This window comes from Gracilinanus agilis, chromosome 4, assembly GCF_016433145.1.
Source record: "Gracilinanus agilis isolate LMUSP501 chromosome 4, AgileGrace, whole genome shotgun sequence".
Classification (NCBI taxonomy): domain Eukaryota; kingdom Metazoa; phylum Chordata; class Mammalia; order Didelphimorphia; family Didelphidae; genus Gracilinanus; species Gracilinanus agilis.
The window spans coordinates 444,566,733-444,593,598 of record NC_058133.1 but is presented as its reverse complement, the minus strand read 5'-3'; the positions used below and the strand labels follow the sequence as shown (position 1 = coordinate 444,593,598).

The 26,866-nt window shown below is 32.5% G+C and overlaps 1 protein-coding gene across 1 annotated transcript in view; it reads left to right on the top strand.

Annotated features, from left to right (window-relative positions):
* Nucleotides 1–26,866, top strand: part of DPYD (dihydropyrimidine dehydrogenase) — a 974,103-nt gene that overhangs the window by 294,498 nt on the left and 652,739 nt on the right. The window contains exon 8 of the mRNA XM_044672105.1: nucleotides 8,673–8,760. Within this exon, the coding sequence (XP_044528040.1) occupies nucleotides 8,673–8,760 (88 nt within the window). The remainder of the gene's footprint in view (nucleotides 1–8,672; nucleotides 8,761–26,866) is intronic.

The window sequence follows — 26,866 nt, the reverse complement described above, 5'->3', positions numbered from 1 at the left end:
CATTAGGATAAATTGAACATTCCTCAAATGATAAATGGTTTCTAAAACCATTAGCAAACATAATCTATAAAGGGAAGAGCTGGAAATCTTCCCATTGAAATCAGGAGTAAAACAAGAATGCCCATGATTGTCACTACTATTCAATATTGTAGTAGAAATGCTAGATGTAGCAATAATAGAAGAATAAAAAATTGAAGGAATTAGAATAATCAGTGAGGAAATAAAGCTATCACTCTTTGCAGATGACATTGTAGTATACATAGAAAATCCTCGAGAATCAACCAAGAAAAAGAATAAAAATAATTAACAGCTTTAGCAAAATTATAGGATATAAAATAAACTTTGAAAAGTCTCTAGCATTTATCTATACTATCAATAATGCCCAACAGCAAGAGAGAGAAATTGCATTTAAAATATTCGTAGATATTATAAAGTAACTGAGAATGTACTTGCCAAGACAAAGCCAGGAAGTATGAGATCACAACTACAAAACACTGTTCACACAAAGAAAATATTTTTTAGACAATTGTAAAAATATTAATTGCTCCTGGGTAGACCAAATCAGTATAATAAAAATGAAAATTCCTCCTAAATTAACTTACTTAATCAGTGCCATGCCAATCAAATTACCTGAAAATTATCTTATAGAGGTAGAAAAAATACCTAAAAGAAAAAAAGACCAAAAATATCAAGGCAATTAATGGGGAAAAATGAAGAAAGATTGCTTAGCTATACCATATCTCATATCATAAATTGGTAACCATCAAGTCAATCTGGTACTGGCTAAGAAATAGAGTGGAAGACCAATGAAATAGCTATGATTTTGGAAGAATTCCCTATTTGACAATAACTGCTGAGAAAACTGGAAAACAATAAGGCATAAATTAGGCATAGACCAACAACTTATGCCATATGCCAAAGTAAAGTAAACATGAATATATGATTTAAGAATAAAAAGCGATACCATAAACAAATTAGGAGAACACATATAGCTTACCTGTTAAACCTATGACTAAAGGAAAAATTTAGGTCAACATAAGACATAGAGAACATTGTGAGACGTAGAACAGAGAACTTTGCATTAATTTAAAAAAATGTCTGCACAAACAAAAACAGTGCAACCAAAATCTAAGGGAAAATGACAACTAGGAAAATCCTTATAACAAGTCACTCTAACAAAGGCTTCATTTCTCATATATAAAGAGAAATGAGTCAAATTTATAGGAATATAAAGCATTTACCAATTTACAAGTGATCAAAAGATATGAACAGGCTATTCTCAGGTCAAGAAATTAAAACTACCTTTCATATGAAAAAATGCTTCATATCACTGTTAATTAGAGAAATGCAAAAATAAAACAACTCTGAAATACCACCCCTCAACCATCAGACTGACTAACATAACAAAAAATGGAAAATGATAAATGTTGGAGGAGATATGGAAAAATCAGTACACTAATACACTGCTGGTGGAATTGTGAACTGATACAACCATTCTAGAGAGCAATTTTGAACCTGATCAAAGGGCCATCAAACTAGGCATATCCTTTGACCCATTAATAATGCTATTAGGTAGATTTGGATCCAGAGAAAATAAAGATGGGGAAAAGAACCTACTAGCACAAAAATACTTTTTTGCAACTGGCAGAAATATTTTAATAATTGTCAAGAATTTCAAACTTGCTGTCTATCACTTGGGCAATCGATGTACATATGGTGGTATATGGCTATAATGGAATATTATTGTACCCTAAGAGATGATGAACAGGATGAGTTCAGAAAAACCTGGAAAGATATCCAAGAAATGATGCAAAGTGAAGTAAGAAAAATCAGGAGAATAATGTATACAGTAACACAAATATAATACAATGATTAACTGTGAATGACTAAACTAATAACAATAAAGTAAGTTTCTTAGATAACAAAAAGGGAATCATGATGAAATGTTGTCCAAAACCTGTAAAAATAAAATTAGGCAAGCAATGCAAGGCACAAGGAACACTAAAGAGACTCTTGTTTATGAAAAATAAACTATTTATTTAAATATATATAAAGGAAAAAGGATTTCTAATTCTAAGGGATTCTAATTCCATCCAAATAAACTTCCAGGTCCCACAAGGAACTGCTTCTCCTGTGATTCACAGGCTACACTAATCCTCCCTGATCTAACTAACCAAATTTATACTATTCAAAATAAACCTAACCCTTCTACCTCTTAACTTTGCCTTTAAGTTATAAAGATAACTAAGGCTAGCCAGTTGAGTCTCCACAATAATCAGGTTAGGACTCTGAGCCTTAACAGAATCAGAATCCAAAACAAAGACCAGGTTTTGTTTGGTCTTTTCACAGTTTAACCAATTTAGACAGTAACAGATAAATGAATAGTGTTTCCCAAGTTGGAAAAGAAAACACTCCCCTCCTTCAAGACATTCCCTCAGACCGAGATAGAGAGAAACAAAGATGTTACCTTCTCCAGCTCTGAGAGAGAAAGAAGCTGCATGTAGCACTGCCGACTGCCAGAAACCCACACCTGGAATACCACAGCCAGAGTGTGTAACTGTCATAGAATAAAGGTTATAACTGCCACCAGTTGAAATTAATACTCTCTCAGCTCTATTTGAAACTCCAATTATTTCTCAAGCCAGCTTCTCTACTTCTTATCTCTAAACTAATAAAACAATACTTATTTTCTAATATCCTTATAAACCTAAGAAAGAACTATTGGGGTTTGAATTTGAATCAAAGAATGCTATCTTCCACTTTATTTCTTTCATGAGATTTTTGTTGTATGTGTGATATATATATTTTTTATCATGATGAGCAACATAGACATCATGAAAGTACTGCAATAGACTACATCAGACTATTTACCACTTTGAAAAGTAGAGGGAAAGAGAGGGAGAGTGAAAATTAAATAATAAGTGTCAGAAAATAATTATCAAAATTGTTTCTATATTTAAATGAAAAATAGTTAATAAATTCAGAAACAAAATTGGCTTCCCTGGGGGACTTTTGAAAGATTATGGAGAATGAGAGTATTGCAAGACTATAGGCTGAATTAATATACTTATCAAAAATTCTAAAACTTTAATAATACCTCATGTATCAGACAAGATGACCAGGTTTCAAATTTGTTATCCAATTTTCCCAGCAGTTATCAAATAGTGCGTTTTTATCCCCAAAATTAGAATCTTTGGGTTTATTATGTAGTAGTTTGTTAAGGTCATTTAAGGTCATTAATCTATTCCATTGATCCACAATTCATTTTTTTAGCAAGTACCAGATTGTTTTGAAGATAGTTTTTGAGATCTGGTGTTGCTAGTCCACCATCCTTAACAGTTTTTTCATTAATCCCCTTGGAATACTTGAGCTTTTGTTCTTCCAAATGAATTTTGTTATTATTTCTTCTAGTTTAACTTATCCCCATTGCAGATGATTCTTGGTGATGGTTTTAAATAGATCTACTTATTATTTTAGGAAACGTCAACTTATTCCTATGCTTTTTATTTCTACTGTTTTTAATAGAATAGCTTTTGTATTTTGTCTTTTTCTGCATCTATTGAGATTATCATGTGATTTTTTTTATTGATATGGTCAATTAGGTTAAGAGTTTTTCTAATATTAAACCAGCCTTCCATTTTTGGCTTAAATCCCATCTGGAAGGTCATAGTGAATGATTTTTGGGTTATTCTGCTATAATCTCTTTGCTTGTTATTTTATTTAAGATTTTTGCATCAATATTCAGGAAATTGATTTGTCATTTTTTTTCTGTTTTTGGTCTTTCTGACATAGGTGTCAACACCATATTTGTGTCATAAAAAGAATTTGGTATGGGGCAGCTGGGTAGCTCAGTGGAGTGAGAGTCAGGCCTAGAGACAGGAGGTCCTAGGTTCAAACCCGGCCTCAGCCACTTCCCAGCTGTGAGACCCTGGGCAAGTCACTTGACCCCCATTGCCCACCCTTACCAATCTTCCACCTATGAGACAATACACTGAAGTACAAGGGTGTAAAAAAAAAAGAATTTGGTACAATTCATTCTTTTCCTATTGAGACAAATAGTTTATTTAGTATTTGGATTAATTATTCCTTTAATGTTTGATAGAATTCATTTGTCAATTCATCTGACCCTGAAGGTTTTTTCCTTAGGGAATTCATTGATGGCTTGTTCATTTTTTTTTCTGCAGTGGGATTATTTAAGTACTCTATTTCCTCTTTTGGTAATATGGGCAATTTATATTTTTATAGAGATTTATCCACTTCACCTGGATTTTCATATTTATTGTCATATAATTGGCAAAGTAACTCCTAATGTTTGCTTTTATTTCCTCATCATTGGTAGTGAAATCAACCTTTTAATTTTTGATACTGTAATTTGATTTTCTTTTTTTAATTAAATAACCTATGTTCTTTCTATTATTTTATTTTTATTTTATAAAACCATCTCCACATCTTATTTATTAGTTAAATGATTCTCTTTTCTTTCTACTTAATTTATTTCTCCTAGGTTTTCTAATTTAATATTTATTTGGTGATTTTTAATTTATTCTTTTTCTAGTTTTTTAGTTGCCTGCCCTATCCATTAATCTGCTCTTTCACTCTTTTATTGATATAAGGATTCAGAGATATTAATTTTCTCCTCTGTACTGCTTTGGCTCTATCCTCCAAATTCTGTTGTCTCTTATTGTCATTTTCTTTAATGAAATCATTGATTTTTTTCTACATTTTGCTCTTTGATCCACCTCTTTTTTAGAATTAGATTATTTATTTTCCAATAATTTTTATTTTGCCTTTCCATGAAATGCTTATTCATTATATTTTTTACTGCTTTATGATCTGAAGAGGATACATTTATTACTTCTGTTTTTTCTGTATTCGTTTGTGAAGTTTTTTGCTCTAATACATGGACAATTTTTATTATGTATAATGTGCTGCTGAAGAGAAGGTATTCCTTTTTATCCTGATTCAGTTTTCACCAGAGATATATTAAATCAAAATTTTCACTCACTTCCTTTACTCCTTTCTTTTTTATTTTTGGTTAGATTGATATAGTTCTGAAGGGGGAAAGCTGAGGTCAGAGGTCCTTTTTAAGGATACATGAGTACACATATATATGCCCTTCTACCATGTGTGATTTTGTGGGAAGTGTCTGGGTTCTAGTTGCTACCACATCATGGTGTGAAAACTCCCTACAGGTCTGTATGCAAGCATAAGACACATTCGTGGTCCTTTGCTTAAAGGCAGCCATATCTGGTTTTGAAAATAAGTAAGAATGAATACAAAAGTTCTTAACATAGGTTACTCTGCTGTTCAGCAGTTTCTTTTCTTTAAGAAAGACAAAACTGATGTCCAGAGAGAGAACTGATTTATCAGCTTGCTTTTATAGAGATACACAGCTTTTCAAACAAGTTATACCTCAAATGTCACAAAGAGCAAATAATAAGCATTTCCTATGTTCTCTGAGGAATATTCCAATGGGTATAACCACTCCATAACATGAAGGTATCATTCAGATTCCTCTAGGAAAAAAAAACAGAAATGGAAATTGATTAGGGATTAGAACCCCTCTGCCTTTATAACGATATGTAATTATATGGACAACTCGAAGTGCTTATCTGTCTCTTCCACAAATACTGCAGATGGAAAACATATTGGTTTCAGAATTACAAAGAATAAAGAGAGTAGGATATATTCCTTTTAAGAAACCATATATACACTCATGTATATCCATACATATATGTTTAAGATATATCGCATACTAATAACCCTCTACTTTCCAGGAACTAATAGCTCATCTTTTAAATACACATATCTGGCCAATGTGGTTATATGGCTATGAGCCATGGAAACTATAGCCTATGAAGAATTAGAAATGACTACAACTCAGAGAGCAATGGAAAGGTATATGGTAGATAGATGTGAGCAGACTTCCAAATAATACATAAAAAATAAGGAACTATGAAAATCTTGAGTAAAGAAGGTCATCAGGATAATTTATGACAAAATGCAATGGGCTGATCACATGACAAGAGTGAGGGATACCTGGTTTGACAGTTCATCTAATGGTGTTAGGAGAAAGTAGAAAAAACCTCAAACCTGCTGATTGTGTATCTGTGGAGAACTTAAGATGGACATAGAAAAGAGTTAAAGAGGTAGTTAGGAACGAATGAGTTGCTATCTTCATTATTGATTGGAATATCTTTATCGATGAGATCACAAATTGTTTAAATGTGCAAAGATTTCAAGCCTAATTATTTCATATGAGATTGGAATTTTCAGTGTTAATCAACCTGAACAAAATGAAGCCTTTAAATAAAAGCTAAATGAACACCTGTCAAGTATGTTGCAGGGAAGGTCATTTTTTCTGGTCTAAGGTAAATAATAGATAAGCAGTATATGTATTCACTGATTATCCGGAACCTGCCTCTTTATAGAAGCTTAATCTTTAGGATCACTAAAATTAATAGTGCTCACCAAAGATGTCAATGACCTCAATAGCCCCTTCATAAGGCAAACTTGGTATCTGATTTCAAGAATGTCCAAATTAATTGTATACTGCCAACATTTTCAAGAATGGATGGAACTGCTGAGGCATCTGTGTGTATTTTCTTCAGCATATGGAGTGGCAACATGATAAGTTCCCTTTCCACACATCCACTAAAAATAAAATAGATAGTGTAGAGAAATTATATTTATTTGAACATTTCTTCTATTGTGTCATAAGACTTTTAGAACAAAGTTAACTTTACCAAATTACAATGAAAAGAAGGATGCCTTACTCCTTAAAAAGCCATTTCATATTTTAGTGAAGTATTTATCCATTCTAACACATTGGAGAAAGCCAATACCAGAAAAAGTCATTTGTGCATGAACAATGAGGAATAACAACATTTCAATTTCTTTGGGAATAAGAGGAAGCAAAAGAATATTAACATGCTCTCATTCAATTAAGAAATTCTTATTAAACTCCAATGATCACTATAACTTCTACAACATCTCTTTCATCTATCTTCTTTCTCCAAGCACTTGGCTACTACCCTGGTTCATATGATCCATTAGAATTCTCACTTGAACAATTACAGGAGCTATCATTGTCAAATTATCACATATTACTCCCCTTTACAATTTCTTTATTCTAGCCAAAGTGACCTCCTTCTATTCCTTGCACCAGAATTTTGTCTCCTGTTACCATACCTTTGTAAAGCTCTCCCCTGTGCTTATAATGGACTCTTCTCTACTACTTAGAATTCCTATTTTAAAACTCAATTCAAGCACCATCTCCAAAATGAGATCTTCCCTAATTCACCTACCTCCAATTCCTAGCCCCTCCCATCAATGGCATAGTACTTTGAATTTATTATTCAGTTTCAATAAATTATTAATATTGGTATACATACCATTTCCTTCAATAGAATTCATGTTCTTTGAAGACAAGAGACATTAGCATCCTTAGCCTTTAATGTGTTCCCTGTACTGTTTGAAACCTGCATAGATTGATTAATGGAAAAACAGTGCTAGGTTCTAGAGATATAGATCTATTTCTCAAGTTGCTTATATATTACAACAGGAAGGAAGGATAAACAGAGGATAACAATGATCCATTTGGGGATTGAATAGGTACAAAGGTCAAAGAAATATACTGTATAATCTTGGTAAAAAGGAGAGACCATATTAAGATAACTTAATCTTCCAATGCCCTAGCTCATGCAGAAAAATCATCTGCTTTTGTAGAAGATATTTACCTCCTTCATAAATGCAGAGCTTGATTTGGATCAGAATTTATTTATTTTAAATATTATTTTATTTTCCCCTAATTACCACATCTGAATTTGAATCTTATTTTATCTACCTCCAAAAGCTTTCCTGAGAAATAAGCAAAAATTGGAATCTTACTTCAAGAAAATACAAAAGAAGAAAAATAAGCCATGTCTGTCCATGATTGATTCATATTATTTATAGTTGAAGAAATCAATGTTCATTAATGTAATTACTGATGAAGTCTTTTCTCAAGCACATTAATGTTGAGATAAACCCATCCTTTGTTCTTTTTCAAGACGATAAAAATTAAAATATCAACCTAGTGATGTAACAACTAGAATTATTAGAATAAACTAGACAAAGAATTGATACTTTTTTATTTCTTATTTTGCCTTCATCTTAGATATATAGATACAGATATATATTTCAGGTTATTTTAGATACTTTTTTCCCAAAAATGTCTCAGACTTTTGCTGGATCAATTTGTTTTATATCGTTCTGTTAAAATTTTATTATTATATATTTTCATTTGTTTACTTGTGTATGTGATATACTCTTTCTCAGTAGAGTGTATGCATCTTGAGGGTAAGGATTTTAAAAATGTTTTATCTCTATATTCCAAGTACCCTGAACACTACTTAGTATTTAATAAGTTTCTTGAATTGCTAGATTGAATCTAGCAATCTAAATACATACCTGACATTGATTACTAGTACTAGTACTGCCTTAGGTGATTTACAAATGCATCTCCTAAGTTCAATTAAAGCCCAGATTTCTGTCCAGCATATTTGAAGTTACTTTGAACTTATTTATAATACTGTAGTTAATAAGTGGTTTTATATACACATGGGTATATATCATATATATGATTGTTAAAATTAAAAAAACTAAAAGGGAAATTCATTTTTTTCTGATAGGTAATACGTGGCAAAGAACTTTCAGTGAATGGAATGACCCTCTCTACTTTGAAGGAAGAAGGCTACAAAGCTGTTTTTATTGGAATAGGTAAGTGACTTTGATTTTGGTCAGAATGTTGTTTTTGATTAGAAATATTTTATTTTTAAAGCAATTTTATGCTTTTGAAATTAGACAGAATTCTCTTGTATTTTTCTATGTTTTTAATAATAATTGTGTCAACAGTGGGACAGAAAATGGAAATGAATTCCATTTCTGCATTATAAGATGTTGCTAAGTTGCTAAGGAATTCTATAAAGGCAGTATTTAACTGTACAGTCACTTGCTTATAATCTCTTGTTTTTTGCTTTTCTGATATATTTCCATTAATTCCTTTTATTTTCTTGATCAATAGACTAAAGAATTATACTAGAATGAATATATCAGTATAAAAATATCTGAGTAGAAGCCATACTAATATGTAAGATATTGACTCTTTATACTAGAAAAACAAATGGAATGAAAAATAACAACATATTACTTTAGTAGCAACCCATATAACTGGTCTTTCAATACTTACATTGGACAGATAGTATGGATGGACAGTTTGAGTCCAGAAATGAAGAGAAACTGGATCAACTTGGAGTGATCAATATCTGTGCCATATGAATGCAAAGTAAAGATTAAAAGTATCACAAATATATGTGTTGCGTTAGATTACTGTAATGATGACAATACAGTTTAACATTACTATTTTCAGTGCCCCTGATAGCAGCAGCTACTCCTCCAATTTAAGATTCCCTCTAAGTAGCATAAAAATCTAGTAGAACACATGCTTGCTTTGGGCTGGAACATTATTAAGCAGCAGGATCTGTTGGGAAAAGGGGGGGGGAATGAATTGGCTAATGAGATTATTTTTTGAAAGAGCTCAGGGATATGGTATGTCAAGCTGACTGTATATTTGAACCTATGGTCCTTTGTGTTATTTGTGAGTCTGGGGAAATATCATATACAAGTTTCTGCCTAAAACTGGTCAAAATTTGGAGGCACAGAATTCCTAAGGAATGACAATTCTTTTTCATAAGGTCATTTATTAATCATTTAATGTGTAATATTCTGAGTCTTCTATAGGTCTTTGACCCTATTCCTAGATTGAGAGGCCATAAATAGCATGTGGACCATCAGTAGTTTGGGGATCTTTATATAGAAACTTTCACTCTTTAGCCTCAATATACATATCTTCAGTTTCTTTATAAATGATATGTGTCTTCTCCTCATACTTTGCTCTTACATTGCACAACTTAGTGGAAGTTTTAAAAGGTAAAATCAACTGTATAGGAAAGTCAATCTATCAAGTATGTATCACAGCACTGAACACTTAAAAAGTTCAATAAAAGAGTATCATAAACACAATTATTTTTCTCCTTAAACATGAGCCTAATTCCAAATGTAAAGGGAAAGTCAACAAAAATATACTTAAAAGTCTGAAGAACAAGATAGGAAGTCCAAGAAATAACCAAATTAACCATAGTGTTTTCTTTTTATTAACAAGTTCTAATATCGAGGTTTCCCATGAATGATGTGGTAGCCTTTGTGAGCTGATTCTATATGCCATTAAGCCTATTTACAAAGCGGCTCTGTAGTAAGTAAATAGGAGCTAAATAGCCAGTGGAGTGGAATGGGATTTCCTCTATGGATGGAATACCAGCTGTAAGCAGCTGAAAGCCAGTTGCCAAACAAAAGAAAAAGTTTCTAACTTTTTAATCATTGATGCTTCCCAAGAACAGATAGTTCCCTGAAAGACTTGAATAAAGCAAGAAACCATCCTCTTTTAGAGAGTAATTTTTCTTGTTCGTATCGTCAGTCTCTCATCTGAGCTATTTGACAATGGTTCACAATCCAGTGGTCCCCATTTGACTCCTCAGTGAGGTGTGAATATCACAGTTATAATGCACAGTCATTTCCATTTATGATGCTGGTTATCTCCCTGCTGTGAGGTGAATCTTTTGACATTTCATCGTAGGGATGTGAAGAGCTTGCTAACATGTGTCTTTCTCTTATTTTGTAGGAAATATATGATTATTTCAGATACAGTAAGCCCAAAAGTGTGAGGGATAAGCAAGGAGCTTTTCCATATGCACGCACACACACATACATCCACAACATAAACATGTTGAAGGTTTTTAATGACTAATTTGGGAGACACAATACTAAATTCTTCATGTGTTTATTTCTTTATTACCTTCAAATCTACAGTGTCTATTGGAAACCGTTTACCTAGAAGCAATAAAGGGGTGACACTTTGACTTTTTTGAAGAAGCTATTTTAGAATAAATATGCAGACCATTATCCTTAAGTAGTAGAGAGGCAACAAGTAGCCAATCTGTCTCGAGTCAGAAAGATGTTGATTCAAGGATTGCCTCCCATCCATATTATCTATATCCTGGTGGACAAGTGTCTTGCTATTTCAGGACTGTAAGAAAAACTCTATAAAAAATTATAGGTAATTTGACATCTATATGATTGGAAATTATTTCCAAAATTTCAATTTCCTAAATCAATGAAACCACAATGTGTATGTAGCTCTCAGTAGAGATATGGATATGTAAATCATAGATCAGGATATAGATATGGATCAGTAGAGATATAGAGATAGAGATGTATGTATAGATATAAAACTATATAGATATCTAAATAGATATAGCTTTTTCCTATCTATATAAATACAGATATGCAAGCAAACATGAACAACATAGATATACACCTACATATATAAGTATATGTTTCTGCACATGCATACACACATATGTAGACATTCCCTAGATATACTCACATATAATCTCTGACTCTGATATCTATTCTTTATATATCCATGCATGGTTATAAACCCAAACCTATATATGTAGGTGTATATTTCTCTTTTATGCCTGTTATAAGTATATACACATTTATGTACACATACATATTTGTGTATATAAGTATATACATATACATACATGTATACATATGTACAAAATGGAATAAAACCATGACTTCAGTGATCTAGGGCATTTCTGAATGAGAAAACTCCCTCTTTCATCTCTTCCATGGAAGATTAGTGTCTTTTCAGCCAGCAACTTAGCATCTTAGAATTTCCTACGTCACTGAGGAAAGCTGACTTACCCAACTTCTTATAGGCAGTGTATTTCAGAAACAAAACTTAAGTCATGTCTTACTGGCTTCATCATCATCTTGATGTTCCCTATATGACAGCTACTTGTAAAGTTAATATACAAATATTTAGAAATTTAAAAAAGAATGACCAAGAAATTAGCTGAAATGATAAGCCCCATTTACTTTTGAAGAGCTATCTTAGAGAATAATAACAATTATTTATATAGTATTTTAAAGTAGGTAAATAAAATCTTATTTTACTTTATCCTTATAACAAGCCTGGGTGGTAGGTACCATCATGATGCTTATGTAACAGATGGGAATACTGAGGCAGATAGTGGTTAAGAGCCTTACTAGAGTCACAATCTAAGTATCTAATAAGGAATTTGAACTCAATTCTTCCTGTCTCCAGGTCTGTTGTTCTAACCACAGTACCACCTAGCTGTTTGTTTTGTTTGGACCCCAAAGGCAAAACCAGAAGCAGCTTTAGGAAGTAACAGATAAGCACATTTAGGTTAGATATAGTGTAAAGAAAAACTTATTGTAGCCTTTTCCAGAAATACTTGGCTTTGACAGATATTGAGTACTCCATCACTGGACATCTTTGAATTGAGGCTAAATCATTGCTCCTGAGGGATATTGTATAAAGAATTCTTCTTCAAAGGCCACCTTGAACTAGCTATTATTTGATGTTGCTTCCAACTCTGAGATGCTCAGAATTTACTGAAGGTTTAACAGTGGGGACTGCCAAAGTATTGGTCCTATAAGCAGTGTGTATGTACATTTTTACTCTAGAATGTCTACATCACAAAGGCAAGCAAAAAAAAATCAAAGTCAAAAGTTTTTTATTTCATTGTGGAATTTCTGCAACTAAATTCAGCAAGACATCGATATACAAAGGAAAGTGAGTAATGTAACATAGCAAAATCTAAACTACAGACAACTTAGGAGTTAAAGCCTTTTGCAGTTACATTCCAACTTGGGAAACGGATCAACCATGGTTAAACCCGACAAGTGAGACATTGACATTTGAGGCCAGATGGCCCACACTGAGATGTCCCACTTCACAGTCTTAAAAAGTTGGCAGCCCCAGACTGAGGATGTGTGGAGTCATCTACATATGCCACCCTCCCTTTCCTCAATGTGTTACATTAGTGGCTTCACTGTCAGAAAAGGATAATCTTTGTGTGAGGATTTCCGAGAATGTTAAAAGAACCGAATAAAAGAGAATTCACAAGAAAGAAGAAGAAAAAAAAGTCCATTGAAACACTATGGCATTATATTTACTACAATATGGCTTTTAGGTATGTCTCTTGTGACTTCTTGAAATCTGGGTTCTTCTCAGCCAACCTTACTCTTAATGAGTTTCTTAATCATGAATATCTAAATTATATACCATGAAGTAGAGTTTCTATTTTTCCATGAAGAAAATGTAATAATATTCTTTGCTTGCCCCATTTGCTTCTGTCTCCTGTTAAAAAATTGAAGTCTTTAAACCAATATACCCAATCCTTCACAAAAAAATATTTTAAATAAATCTCATTTAATAGTAAATAGTCTGTATTTTGGATATCTTTACCAAATTTTAAAAAATATTTGTTTTTAAGGAGTTTATTTTTAAACATTAAAGATAACATCTATAAGTATGTCTTTTTAAACATTCTAGAAATAAAGAGGTACAATTTAACCATTTAATTTCCTGAAATTTGAATCTAGAAATATTCCTGTTCCACTTTGTCTCTAAACTGGAAGATAAAATAATTATATTCTATTTACTTTGTAATTCTTTTGTAAACATTTATACGTACATATTGGTTTACCTTTTTGAATATAAATTCTTGGAGGAAATGGACTATTTCTTTTTGTCTGTTTGCCCAAGACCTTCCAAAGTACCTGGTGCAAAATAGGCAATTTAAAAATATGAATGAGTCATGGATTTGGGGGCATAGCTAATGTGAGAATTTGTTTCTCTTGGATAAGTATATTGACTATAATTTATTACATATCTATAACAACTCCTATGTATCATGCCATTTATTTTGTGTTATTATGAAAAGTAAGAATAAAAGGTAACAAAAATTATTAAGTGTTTATTATGTGTAAGCTCTTAGAACACCATTGGAAAAGCAAAAAAAGTCCCTACTCTAAAGAGCTCCCATTCCCATAGTGGAAGATAACACACTTAGGAGTTTTCAGCTGTGAGTCATATAGAAAGGCCTGGTGGTTCTTGGGTTAGAATGGAAAAGCAAATGCTAGTGCATCTCCAGTAATGTCGTTTCTATTAATACAACCTCCTTTGCTTCTTATGTTTAATCATTTAATGATGTCAAGGTCTTTGTTATGGGAATTCTGTTTTCTATGTTTTCTTTGGCTGTGAATAATGAGGAAGGGATTGACTGATAAAGGAAGCTTTATGATCTATAAAAGTCACAAAGGTTGATTCCTCCTCTCTACCACATCCAGATTATAGAGGCAGAGTCATTGGTCTTTAAGGAGTTGCTATTCCCAGTGCTTTTTAGTTTATCTTCTCATGAGTGGCAGTTGGTTGTTGGTTTGTGTTGGTGGTGGCAAGAAGAGAAGCCTTCTCCACAAGTGTTGCTCTTCTATGTGTGGGCTATAAGATGCACCTGGTCCATGGTCTTGGGGTAAAGATAATTCCAAGGACTGAGTAAAAATGTTAAAGGGAGTAGACTTCTTGAGGAGACAAATGCATATGAATGAGTTAGACAACAACCAACTTCGAATTTTTAAAATACATGAAGAAGGTGGAAATAAAGTTAAGATCTGGGTCAATGACCAAAATCTAAGAGTAATCAGTGTTAACTTGGAAAGAGAACCTCCAAAGAAGTAGCTTAGGTATCTGTGTTTGGTGCTATACTGTTTAAGTTTTACTTATTTATATTTTATTTCATCAGCAATTTAGATAGAGGAACAGATCATATATTTATCTAACTTGTAGGTGGCACAAACTTGAGAGGGATAGCTGATGATCTTTGAAATAATGTATCGAAGAAATTGTAATGGACTAGAATATGGACTAAGTAGTATTAAATGAAACTTATTGTGGACAAAAGTAAATTCTTACACTTGAATTAAAATTATTGCATAAGTATAGTATTTGAGAAACATGTTTTAAAAAGATATGAGAATTTTAATGGGCCACAAATTCATTATGAATCATTAGTATTATATAATAGTAAAAAAAAGCTAAAGAAATGCATTGAAAGTGATAAAATTCCAAGAATAAGAAATTGGTAGTGTTATTGTATTTTACCCTAATCAGAATACATAAGGAATACTGCATTCAGTTCTTGATTCCACATTTTAAGAAAGGCATGAATAAAATGACATGTGTATAGGTGGGCAACTGGGATGGTAATATAATTCATTGCTACATGAGAATTATTTGAAGGAACTTGGGCATATTTATTCTAGAAAAGAGAAGGCTCATTGAGGTTTGGGGAAGAACAGTATATCTTCATGTGTTTCAATAACTGCCATTCAGAAGAAATATAAAATTAGTTCTATTTGGCTCCAGAGGTAGTATTTAGAGTATTGGTTAGAAGTTATCAGTTGAGGCTTCATGAAAAAGTACAATAATAATAAAATTCTAACAATTCATATTATCAGAAATTAGAACTGATCATCCCTGGGGATAATGGATTTCTCCTCACTTAAGTTCTCCAAGCAAAAGGTGGATAACTATTTCTTGTTTATGTGATAGAGAAGATTCTTTTTAGATCCAGGATTAACTAGATAATTTTTGAAGTCCCTTCCAATTCTGAAAATAAGTTCTTAAAAGCTATATAATTAAATTAAAGTCAAATAAAGAAAAATTAATTAATATAAATGATATATATATCACATATATTAATATATATACACATATAAAGTAAATAAAATAAAATGTAGAAAGATCCATTTAGTTCCCATGTTTGCTGGTTATCAATTTCTTTTACTAAGTTCCTAAATCTCATAAAAAGGGAAAGTCGTTTCTCCTGTAAAGTATTAATTTTAATGACTACTGTATATTGTCTCAACCTTTGGGGTATTTTATCTGTTCCTTCCTTTTTTCTTTTCTGTTCTTACCCTTTCATTTTTAATGTATCCCAATTTGCCTCTATTGGAACCAAGAATAAAGAAGCTGAAATTCATGTTTATTTTCATCATTTAACTTATACATAATATAGGGCAAGAAAAAAAAAACACACAAACGATGGAGTTTCCTGGCTTTCTTTTTTATTCAAGAACTGATTTTCTCCTAGTAGCTCCCAAATGGTGTCACTAACTATAACTGCATTTGATAAAAGAGTTGGGAAATTACTGGGCCAGTCAAAATATTTTCCTTCAGCTGCTGCTTATAGAGATGCCAGTTACTTTTTTATGAGATGTAGTATCATTTTAACCTGGTGGGGATTATAACTGAGCACACTCTAGGGGCGTGATAGTGGGTTTTTTAGATACAAATCTTATAAGCACAGGTGGTCTATTATATATAACATAGAAGTCTCCTAAGAGTTCCTAGTTTCTGATCCCTTGTGTTGTATAACACTGGTAAAACATAATTAGGAGGCACCTAATATTGACTAGAATCACCTATGATAGAAATTATTGTGAATGGATTAAGGGACATGCTAAGCCAACATTAAAGAGCAATAAGACATTCATGAATTCAGTATTGGTTAAACTAAGTGTACTACAACTTGATAAAATAAGGAAGATTATTTCACATTTTGCGAGAGGAAATTTTTAGTTTCCTCATTTATAGAACCACAGAATATGAAATTTGTAGAGTAATTTCAAAGCTAATCTAATCTAACCAATACCTTCATCAGAATAATATACACTAAAATTGAGAATCCACTTTATAAATGCAGATTTTTAGAGAGGGGGAACATACTACTTCCTTAGACAGCTAATTACATTTTGGGATGTCTTTAAATGTCTTTCAGAAAGCAATTTTTAATTGCTTACCATGCCAGGCTCTAATCTTAAATATTGAACATATAAAAAAGGCATGAATATCATGCTTGCCTGCAAAAAACTCACATTTCAACTGGGGAGACAACTTGCTAAAATTATACACATTAGTGGAAATTGAGGGACCATCTTACTGCCAAAGTATTATCAGTGTGGTATACCAGGAACAGCCTTGAAAGAAAAGATTGAATGAGGTCAAGGAAGCAAGGAGGCAGAGATGAGGAGGACAAACATTCTAAGTATTAGTGATAGCCTATGAAAAGGCATTAAATAAGCAAAAAGGGTGTCACACAAAGAATAGTAAGAAAACCAGCAGTTTTGTATCATAGAGTATAATGAGGGGAAGTAGAATGTGAGATGACTGGATATATAGCAAGGGGTCAAGTTATGAAGGGTTTTAAAAGACAAAGAAGATTTTATATTTAATCTTGGAACTTTAGAAGTGTCTCACTGGTATTTCATGAATAAAGAGTTAAGATGGCATTATCAGAACTGCATTTTAGGACAAAATTGACTGCTGAGGATGGATTGCAGTGGAGAGATACTTTAAGCAGGAAGATCAATCAAAAGGCTATGATAATAGTCCAAGTGACCAAAGCCTATACCATGGTGGTGTGGCAGTGGTGTGAGTAAAGAGAAGGGAACATATATGAGGAATGTTGTAGAAACATATAGATGTGGGATGAGTATGAATAAATAGTTGAGGTTGACACAGGTTATGAGGTTGGGTGAGTAGGAGTATAGTGGTCCCTTCAAAGTAATATTATAGTTTAGAAAAGGGCTTTATTTTGAGGGAAACAAATTATTTTTTGGATTTTTTTCCTTTAAGTTAAAATCTTTAAAGGCCCCTGTTCTCTGTTCTGCCTTTTCTAGCTAGGAAAAATAAATCTTAATGTGTGTAAGGGACTAATGGGGACGCCACTTTATCTATGTAGATTTTTATGCCTCTATTCTTCAGGAAACATTCATAAGTTATACTTTTGTCAAAAAATTCTGACTTCCAATATATCTGTATTTGTCCTTTCCCTCAGTTCTTCCCAGTGCTTAGACTCAGTCCATTTACCAACATTTGCTAGAGCTTACACTGTGCTTTCAAAAACCTGACATATCCATGCCATAATGAAAATGAGAGCAGAAATTGCGGGACTTTGTTGGTTCATACAAAGATGGAAAAGACAAGAAAGAAAGGAATGACGTGAGAAACAATATGATACTATGAACAAAAATAGAATGTAATTCATAAAGGAAAGTAGAAGTTAGAGTGTGTTCCAATCACCAGATCCCTCAATCCTTGAAAATAGAAATAAAGATATCATTTCTGGATTTAACACTATTTCTTTAATTTGTTTGTTTGTTCTTTTATTTATTTCTATAATATCAGGCACACAAACTTGGCAGACTTCCCTGAGTGAAATAAGAATTTATTCTTGACTTTCATGAGTTCTCCCTCACCAGGGGTCTTTGGGTAAATAGTAGATGCATATGATGGATGTAGTATCTATCCAATGGATGGATATGAGATAAGCAATGCTTATTTTGCTATAAGCTGAAGTAGATGGCATTTGAGGGTCTCTCAAAACCTCAAAGTATGTAGCTTTGGCATTTCCAGCATCACCTTTAAGGAGTTAAAATGTAAGATTTAGTAAAAAAATTTTTTTTAGTTTAATTTTTAAAAAGTTAACGCTTTATGTTTTACCATGGTTGTAAGCTCTATGAAATTAAATTATAAAAATGTTTAAAAACAAATCCATCCTAAATTCCATTCATTTGATATTTATATCCCAATCAATACTTTTTCTCCCCTTCAGTATCTACTTTCATACTGTTTGAAGGAATTTTGGCACAGTAATGGCATTCCTGTTTCCCTAAAGGCACAATCATTTAATGCAAATTTAGATAAGTGAATGAATTCAATTCATTAGGGAGGGGCACAAATTTGTCCAGTTGTACATTTCCAATTTTCTCATAGTGAGAGCTCATTGCAGTAACAACAAGGTGCATGAGAAAAACTTTACTGAAACATTTTTCTTCCCATTACCTATGAATGAACAAATTACTTAACTATCCCACAGCTGAACTGTTCATGTAAAAATAAGGGAGGGAAGAGAGAACAGTTTCATCTCTTTGGAAGTTTTAATATTGATTTACTATCTTATCTCCCCAAAGTAAGTAATCTCCATGTCTGTTATTATTTTCTGATTAACTATGCAGTGCCACCTGGTGTGCAGATGGAAAGAATATTACACATCATAGGCTCTGTTCACACCCACCCACACACACACACAAACCTATGTTGCAAAAAGTTAACAGATGTTCATTTTGCTTGTGTTACAGAGAGAAATTGTGCATTCAACTCTTGATTCATAAACCAGAATTGGATGACAATATATCTATATTTGAGTTCCTCAGTCTAAGGCTAGCACATAGACATTTTGAGAGGAAATATATTTTGGGGGGAAATTTCTTCCTTGTGGCTTTGAATTCTTTTAATACATGTCCCTTGGCTCCTTGTCAGCAAACATGATAGAATAGTTGAGTGTGTTGAGCCCTAATGTTTCACTGACATATTTCACAGAGTTGGGCACATAATAGGATTTCCATAAAGGCTTATTGAATTCAAATGGACTCAAACGGTATTAATCGAGTTCCTACTATGTATAAGTCACTGAATTAAATATAAAACTGTCATATTTATAGAGGCAATGCGGTATTACAAGGTGTATGAGACTTAGAATTAGGGGAAATTAGTTATAAAATCCTGCTCTGGACCATAGCATAAGCATGAAGTTCTTTGACTGTCTACTTACTCATCCATAAAATGGGAATGATTGCATTTTCAAGACTACTAGCATTGCTATGAAGGAAGTACCTAGTAAACTATCACTGAAGTGTGCTAACTACCTATTTTTGAATACTAAACTTTATCTCTGGTAATATTTTATATTTTAAATTATATTTATATTATGTTATATACTTATAAATTATATAAATATATGTAAAACTTATTTATACATTATATTTTATAATAACACAAACTTCCAGAGCATTTTACATTTTACTTTTCTTATAATTCAGGGTAAAAGGAGATTGAGCCTCATATTTCAATTCATCAAATGGATTCAAATCCTTACTCAATTTCTTACCACATATTTTAAAACTTTGACAATTAAAATAGTCTTATCAGTCTTCAATTTTCTCAATAAATGAGAAGGCTAGATGAGAAGATACCTGAGGCGGCTATTCCTGGTACCCCACACTGAGATTAAAGTTTGGCTAATGTTCTTTGACTTCATGGAACATTATAATCTAGTGGGAGAATAAGACACATGAATATAACATACAATAATATATGGTAGCACATAATTAGTGCTGTGTAAGTTTTAAAAAGGAAGAATCTATGCCAAATTTGGATGTCAGGAAAAGCTTCATGAGGATTTGTTGTTTAAGGTATGCCTTGAAGGAGCCAGGTTAGTCTTGTAAACCTTACGTAAGTATTATGTATGACTATAATGTTATTCAGTAAGTCCACAAGCACATATTAAGTACTTTTAATGTTCTTAAATTAAGTATTGTGGTTATGAAGAAAAATAAAACTAGTTCTTACTTTCAAGGATCCATAAATAACTTAATCACATATGTATATATGTATGTATATTAAGATATACCATATATATGATCTGAACTTCCACTCTTCATTTTTTTATACATTTTAGCCTTTATAGCTGGAATGGGTTCTCTCTGTCTCTCTTCTCTCTCCCTCCCCTCTTTCTTCCTCTCTCCCCCTCCTTCTCTCTCTCCTTTTCTTTCCCTCTCTTTCCCTCTCTGCTTCTTTCCCCCTCTCTCTCTCCCTCTCTTTCCCTCTCTCCTACTTCCTCTTCTCTCTCTCTCTCTCCCCCCATTCTCTCTCTCTCCCTCCCTCCCTCCCTTCCTCAGTCCCTCTCTCCCCTAGTCTTTCTTTCCCTCTCCTCCCTCTCCCTCTTCTCTCTCTCTCTCTCTCTCTCTCTCTCTCTCTCTCTCTCTCTCTCTCTTTCCCCCTCTGCCTCTCATATATCCCTATACAATATTTAAAGTACTATGTATAATACACATATGTACATATATTTGCATACATACATATATATGTACATGTACACAAACAGAGGTATGGCTATCTCTTTCACATTGAACCTTTCCCTATCACAATTTCAGTATATCACAGGTCAGCATAAAAAATTAAAAGGGAATTTGGTGAGAGTTTTGAGGAAGCCACAGACAACACAGAAAGTTGAGCAGATGACAGAAAAAAAAGTTTAGAAAATACATAGCCTATGACTAAATACTTAACCCAAATTTTACAAGATACTATAAAAATCCCATGAAAAAAAATCCAGACTCCTTCTCTAGTAACAAAGTAGGACCAAAAAAATGTTGTGCAGATCTTTCACATCATGAAAAAACCACTCTCCTACCCCCACAATAGGGAGGGGATACCTGTATATATATAGCATAGTATGTAGATATGTATATGAACACACACTCACACACATGGGTATGGATGTAGTTATACACACACATATATAGTATACTTTATAGATTACTATATAGTATACATGTATATATTATCTACTTACACATATAATGCATTTACATATATGATAGAATAGAAATAATTTAGTGTTTTATATGATATATCATATTTATATACTTATTTATAATTGCATATTTATAAAATTATTTTATATTCTATATATTATGTATAATTTTATATTATCATATAATTATATATAACAGCATTTAAATGACCACTATCTATTACATACAGTTTATTATATACTTATATGTAATTATTATACATAAAGAAAATAATTACATATCATTTATTCCATATTGTATATGAAGTAACTAAGCGCTATCCTATAGACATTACATATGTACAAAAATATAGAGTAGGTGTAAATTAACCTCAGAATCAAGTCAATAAGCACTTATTAAATACCAACTATGTGTCAAGCATTGTAGTAAACTCTGGGGATGCAAAGAAAGGCAGAAATACTCCCTCCCCTCAAGGGAATTAAAGTTAAATTAATTAATTAAAGAGAATTAAAGTTGAGATAGACTCATTACAAACAGCTATGTACAAACATAAGATGCACAGTGTAAAATTCAGATGATTTCAGAAGCAAAGCTGGAGAAACCAGGAACTTGTCCTCAAAGAGCTTAAAGTATATTTTTTCCGAGACAAGAAGAAAAGCTTTTCTATGTGTCGAGTATATAAAAACATGAAGTGGGAAAGTGCAGAGCATGGTGATGGAACAGAGAATCGCTGAGTTTGTCGAGAGTATAGAATACACGGAGCTTTATTAGACAAGGCAAGAAAGCTGGTGTGTTGCAAGACTGGGGAGACCTTTGAATGTCAGGTAAAGGAATTTCAACCTTTCTCAGTAGGTAACAGGGAGATGGTGAAAATCTGGGACAGATGATTGACAAGAATAGATTTATGCAATTAGTCTGTCATCATGATGAAGGTTGGATTGGAGAGGATAGAGAGTGAAGATGGGTAAATTTGTTGGGAAGCTTTTACATTAGCCCAAGTAGGTGGTAATTAGGGCCTATACGAGGGCGATAGCAGTCAGAATAGAAAGAAGGGAACAGTGAGAGATGGCTCAGAGGTAGAATTGACAGGACTCAATAAATAATTGAATATGAGAGGTAAAGGAGAGAGAAAAACCTAAAGATAAGACCAGGGTTTCAAATATGAAAAACTAGTGGAATGGTGCCACTTCCAGAAACACTAAAGTGAAAAGGAGGAGCATGTTTAGGAGGAATAAGATGAATAATAAATTTAAATTTAAAACATTTCTCATTTGAGGAACTATTGAGCAATCCTAATAGAATCAATCTTACATGTGCTTGAGACAACAGTATTAATTCAGAAAAGGAAATTTTGGTTATGTAGATGAAGGGTTTTTTGGAGTTGTCTATGTTAAACTATTAGTTGAAACCATCACAATGAGGGAGATTTGAATAGGAAGAAGATATAAAGGGAGTAGAGAATAGAGAAGAAACTTGGGGAGCACTTACATTAAGCTAGGAGGAATATGAGGAGAAAACATTGACTAGGTAGGGGAATAATGAGGAATGGATTTTGTACAGAAAGCTAAGAAAAGCAAGATAATTCAATAGAAAGAGATGGCCAAATTCTACTTCTTCCTTTAAAGAATCACACAGTTAAAGCATACTTTTTGAATTTATGAATTTTCTGAGACTTTATTTAATAGTATGACATAACAAAGAATTAAACATATAACAGAATCTTTGACCATGGAAGTTCACAGTTCATTTAGAGATCTAAGATACAGTTAATTATTAAGACACCTACAGAAGATCATTTTAGTTAGGAATGAATCTTATAAAGTGAGGGGAGCATAGTGATTGCAGCAGAGACCAGTTTGTCTGAAGTATATTATTGATATTGAAAAATAGTAGAAAAATTTCCCAGGGAAAAGTCAAGATGGCAAAGCAGAGAAGGAACTCAACTGAGCTCTTCCAACATACTCCTCCAAACAACTAAAATAATGCCTCATATTAAATTCTGGAGTGACAAGGCCAAAAAGGGTCACAGTGAAAAATTCTTCTAGTCTAAGATAATTTAGGAGATTAGAGAGAACTGAGACATAAGAGAAGAGACTGGTCTGAATAAATAACAGGTAATGTCAAAAGAAGAGGAAGGAGCTTCCGAAGTTCCCAAGTCAGTGGCAGTAAGGAGAGGAAACTGGTCATAAAGAGATTAAAAAGGTACTTGTTTCAGGTTCAGACATTGGCTACTCCGGTGTTTATATTCATTTCAGGGACATATTTAAAAGGCAGAGGGGAACATTGTTGGTCAAAAGGAAGAAGTCCTTATAGACAGCTGTTCAATGACTCCATTGCCTTTACTCATTTATAGTTCTAAAGGAACACAGAAGCATTTTCAGTCAAAAGGAAACAAGAGTACTGTAAGGTAGTATCATTTTGGTCCCAAGAGATCAAGTGTCCTTCATAGGTAAGGATCATACTACAGACCAGGAGAACAGTGACCACAACACACATGAATAGACTCCATTATGGAAACACCAAAACTTCCAAATTGCTAGAACTGAAAGCAGTAATGGGAAAAGTCTGAATTTTGAAAGCATGTTACCTGATCATAACACAAAAAGAACCAAATTTTAACCTAAAATTTAAAATGAAGAAATAAGGTGAGGCAAGTAGGTTTTATACTGGGAATGCAGGGATGATTCAATATTAGGAAAAGCATCAGCATAATTGACGATATCAATAACAAAATGCGTACTTTTTTTAGAAATAAAGAGATACCACAAACAAATTAAGGGAGAATAAAATACACAACCTGCCAGACTTATGGATAAGGGAATAATTTATGACCAAATGAGCTACAGAGAATATTACATGTAAAATAGATAACTTTATCTACATTAAATTAAAAACAAAAACAAATTTGCACAAACAAAAACAATTCAACCAAGATTAGAAGGGAAACTAAAACATGAGGGAAATTTTTTAAAATTTCTTTGACTAAGGCCTTATTTCTCAAATATATAGAGAACTGAGTTGGATTTTGGTGGAATACAAGTCAATCCCCAATTGATAAATGGTCAAGGAACAGGTAGTTCTTAAAAGAAGAAATTTCAATTATCTTTAGTTATAAAATTTTCCAAATCTCCAAAATATCATGGAATGCAAAAGAGTTTGTATTACAACCAAGAAGAAACTACTCTTGAAAGATGAGCATAATCCTTCAAGAGAAAAAAAATGGATATTTAATTAAATAGAAGATTTCAAGAATTCCTGATGAAATACTAGATCTTTATTGAAAACTTGACTTTCAAATACAAGAGTCAAGAGAAGCATAAAAAGACAAAGAGAAAAAATAAATCATAAGTGATTCAATAAGGTTAAATTGCTGACCATTTAAATGGGAAAATAATACATATAACTTTAAGAATTCTATCATTATTAGAGTAGTTCAGAAAAATCTATACTGAAGAGGGAATTGCAGAGTAAATCAATTATGTTGAAATTGTTTTTTTTAATGGATAGATGAGAAAAAGGGTAGAAGCACTGGAAGAAGGTGGGGAGGGAGAGAAAGAATGAAGGAAATTATCTAATGTAAAATAATCACTCAAGAAAGAACTTTTACAGTGGAGAGAAAATGGAGGGACAAGCAACACTTAAACCTTACTCACATCTAAATTAATTCAAAATTATAAGAAAAATAGGAAACTGAGAGAAATTACATTGTTTCTCTGATAAGGGTCTCATTTCTTAAATGTATAGGGACTGATCCAAACATAAAATAAGAGCCATTCCCCAGTTGATGAATGGTCAAAGGATAAGAACAGAGAGTTTTTAGAAGAAGAATTCAAAGTTATCAAGATACGGAAAAAAATATTCAAAATCACTGATTACAAAAATATAACTAAAAACAACATTGAGTTACTACTTAACAACCATCAGATTGGCTAACGTGACAGGAAAGGAAAATGTCAAATGCTGGAAGACATATGAAAAAACACTGATGCAATATTAGTACGGTTATGAATTAGTTCAAACATTCTGGAGAAAAAATTGAAACTCAAAAATTATAAAACTATGTATAGTTTTTGGCCAAGCAATACCACCATTGTGTCTGTATACCAAAAAGATCAAAGAAAAAGGAATAAGTCCTATGTGTATAAAAATATTTATAGCTACCCTCTTTGTGGTAACAAAGAATCAAATATTGAGAGAATGCCCATCAACTAAAGAATTTCTGAATAAACTGTGGTATAAGATTGTGATGGAATACTATTATGTTGTAAGAAATGCTGAATAGGTTCATTTAAAAAAAAATCTGAAAACAATTCTGCGGGACTTAAGAAAAAAAACACTATCCTTATCCAGAGAAAGAACTGTGGGAGTAGAAATACAGAAGAAAAACAACTGCTTGATCACATGATTCAATGGGGATATGATTAGGGATGCAGATTCTAAACGATCTCCCTAGAGTAAATATTAATAATATAGAAATAGGTCTTAATCAATGATACATGTAAAAACCAGTGGAGGGGCAGCTGGGTAGCTCAGTGGAGTGAGAGTCAGGCCTAGAGACAGGAGGTCCTAGGTTCAAACCCGGCCTCAGCCACTTCCCAGCTGTGTGACCCTGGGCAAGTCACTTGACCCCCATTGCCCACCCTTACCAATCTTCCACCTATGAGACAATACACTGAAGTACAAGGGTTAAAAAAATAAAATAAAATAAAATAAAATAAAAAACCAGTGGAATTTCTCATTGGCTATGGGAGGGGAGGGAAAGAACATAAATCATGTAACCATGGAAAATATTAAAAATTAATTAATTTAATAAATAAACAATTAAAAAATCGGGACTTATATGAACCCCTGCTAAGAGAGAAGTGAACAGGAAGAACATTGTATATAGTAACAGCAATACTGTAATGATGATCAACTGTTAAAGACTTACCTACTCTGATCAATGATTCAAGACATTTCCAAAGAACCATAATAAAAAATGCTATCCATTTTCAGAAAAAGAATTGATGAGTCTTAATGTACATCAAAGCATGCTTTTTTCTTTATATGTCTTGTTTTATTTTTTGTCTATTTTCTTTGGCATCATGACTAATATAGAATATGTTTTGCATGACTTTACATATATAATAAATACCATATTGCTTGCCTTCTCAAGGGAGGGGTGGAGAGAAGAGAAGGAATTTGGAATTCAAAAATTTTAAATTATTGCTAAATTTTACACGTAATTGAGAAATATTTAATGAAATTAAACATTTTAAAAGAAAAATACTATTTAACAAACATGGATATATTGATATAGTCAGATGGAAAGCTAGGTAATTTAAATTTGTTGTGATAGGTTCCTGAACAAGAGAGATGCACAATAAAAGTGATTTTTTGACATATCAGTATTAGAGAAGGAGAATGAGATATCGAGATTACCAGCTATGCAGTAGGTGTAGCAATGTAGATAAACTCATGAGTCTATATTAGAGGAATTTTAGAAAATAGAGGTAAAAGAATGAATATAAGA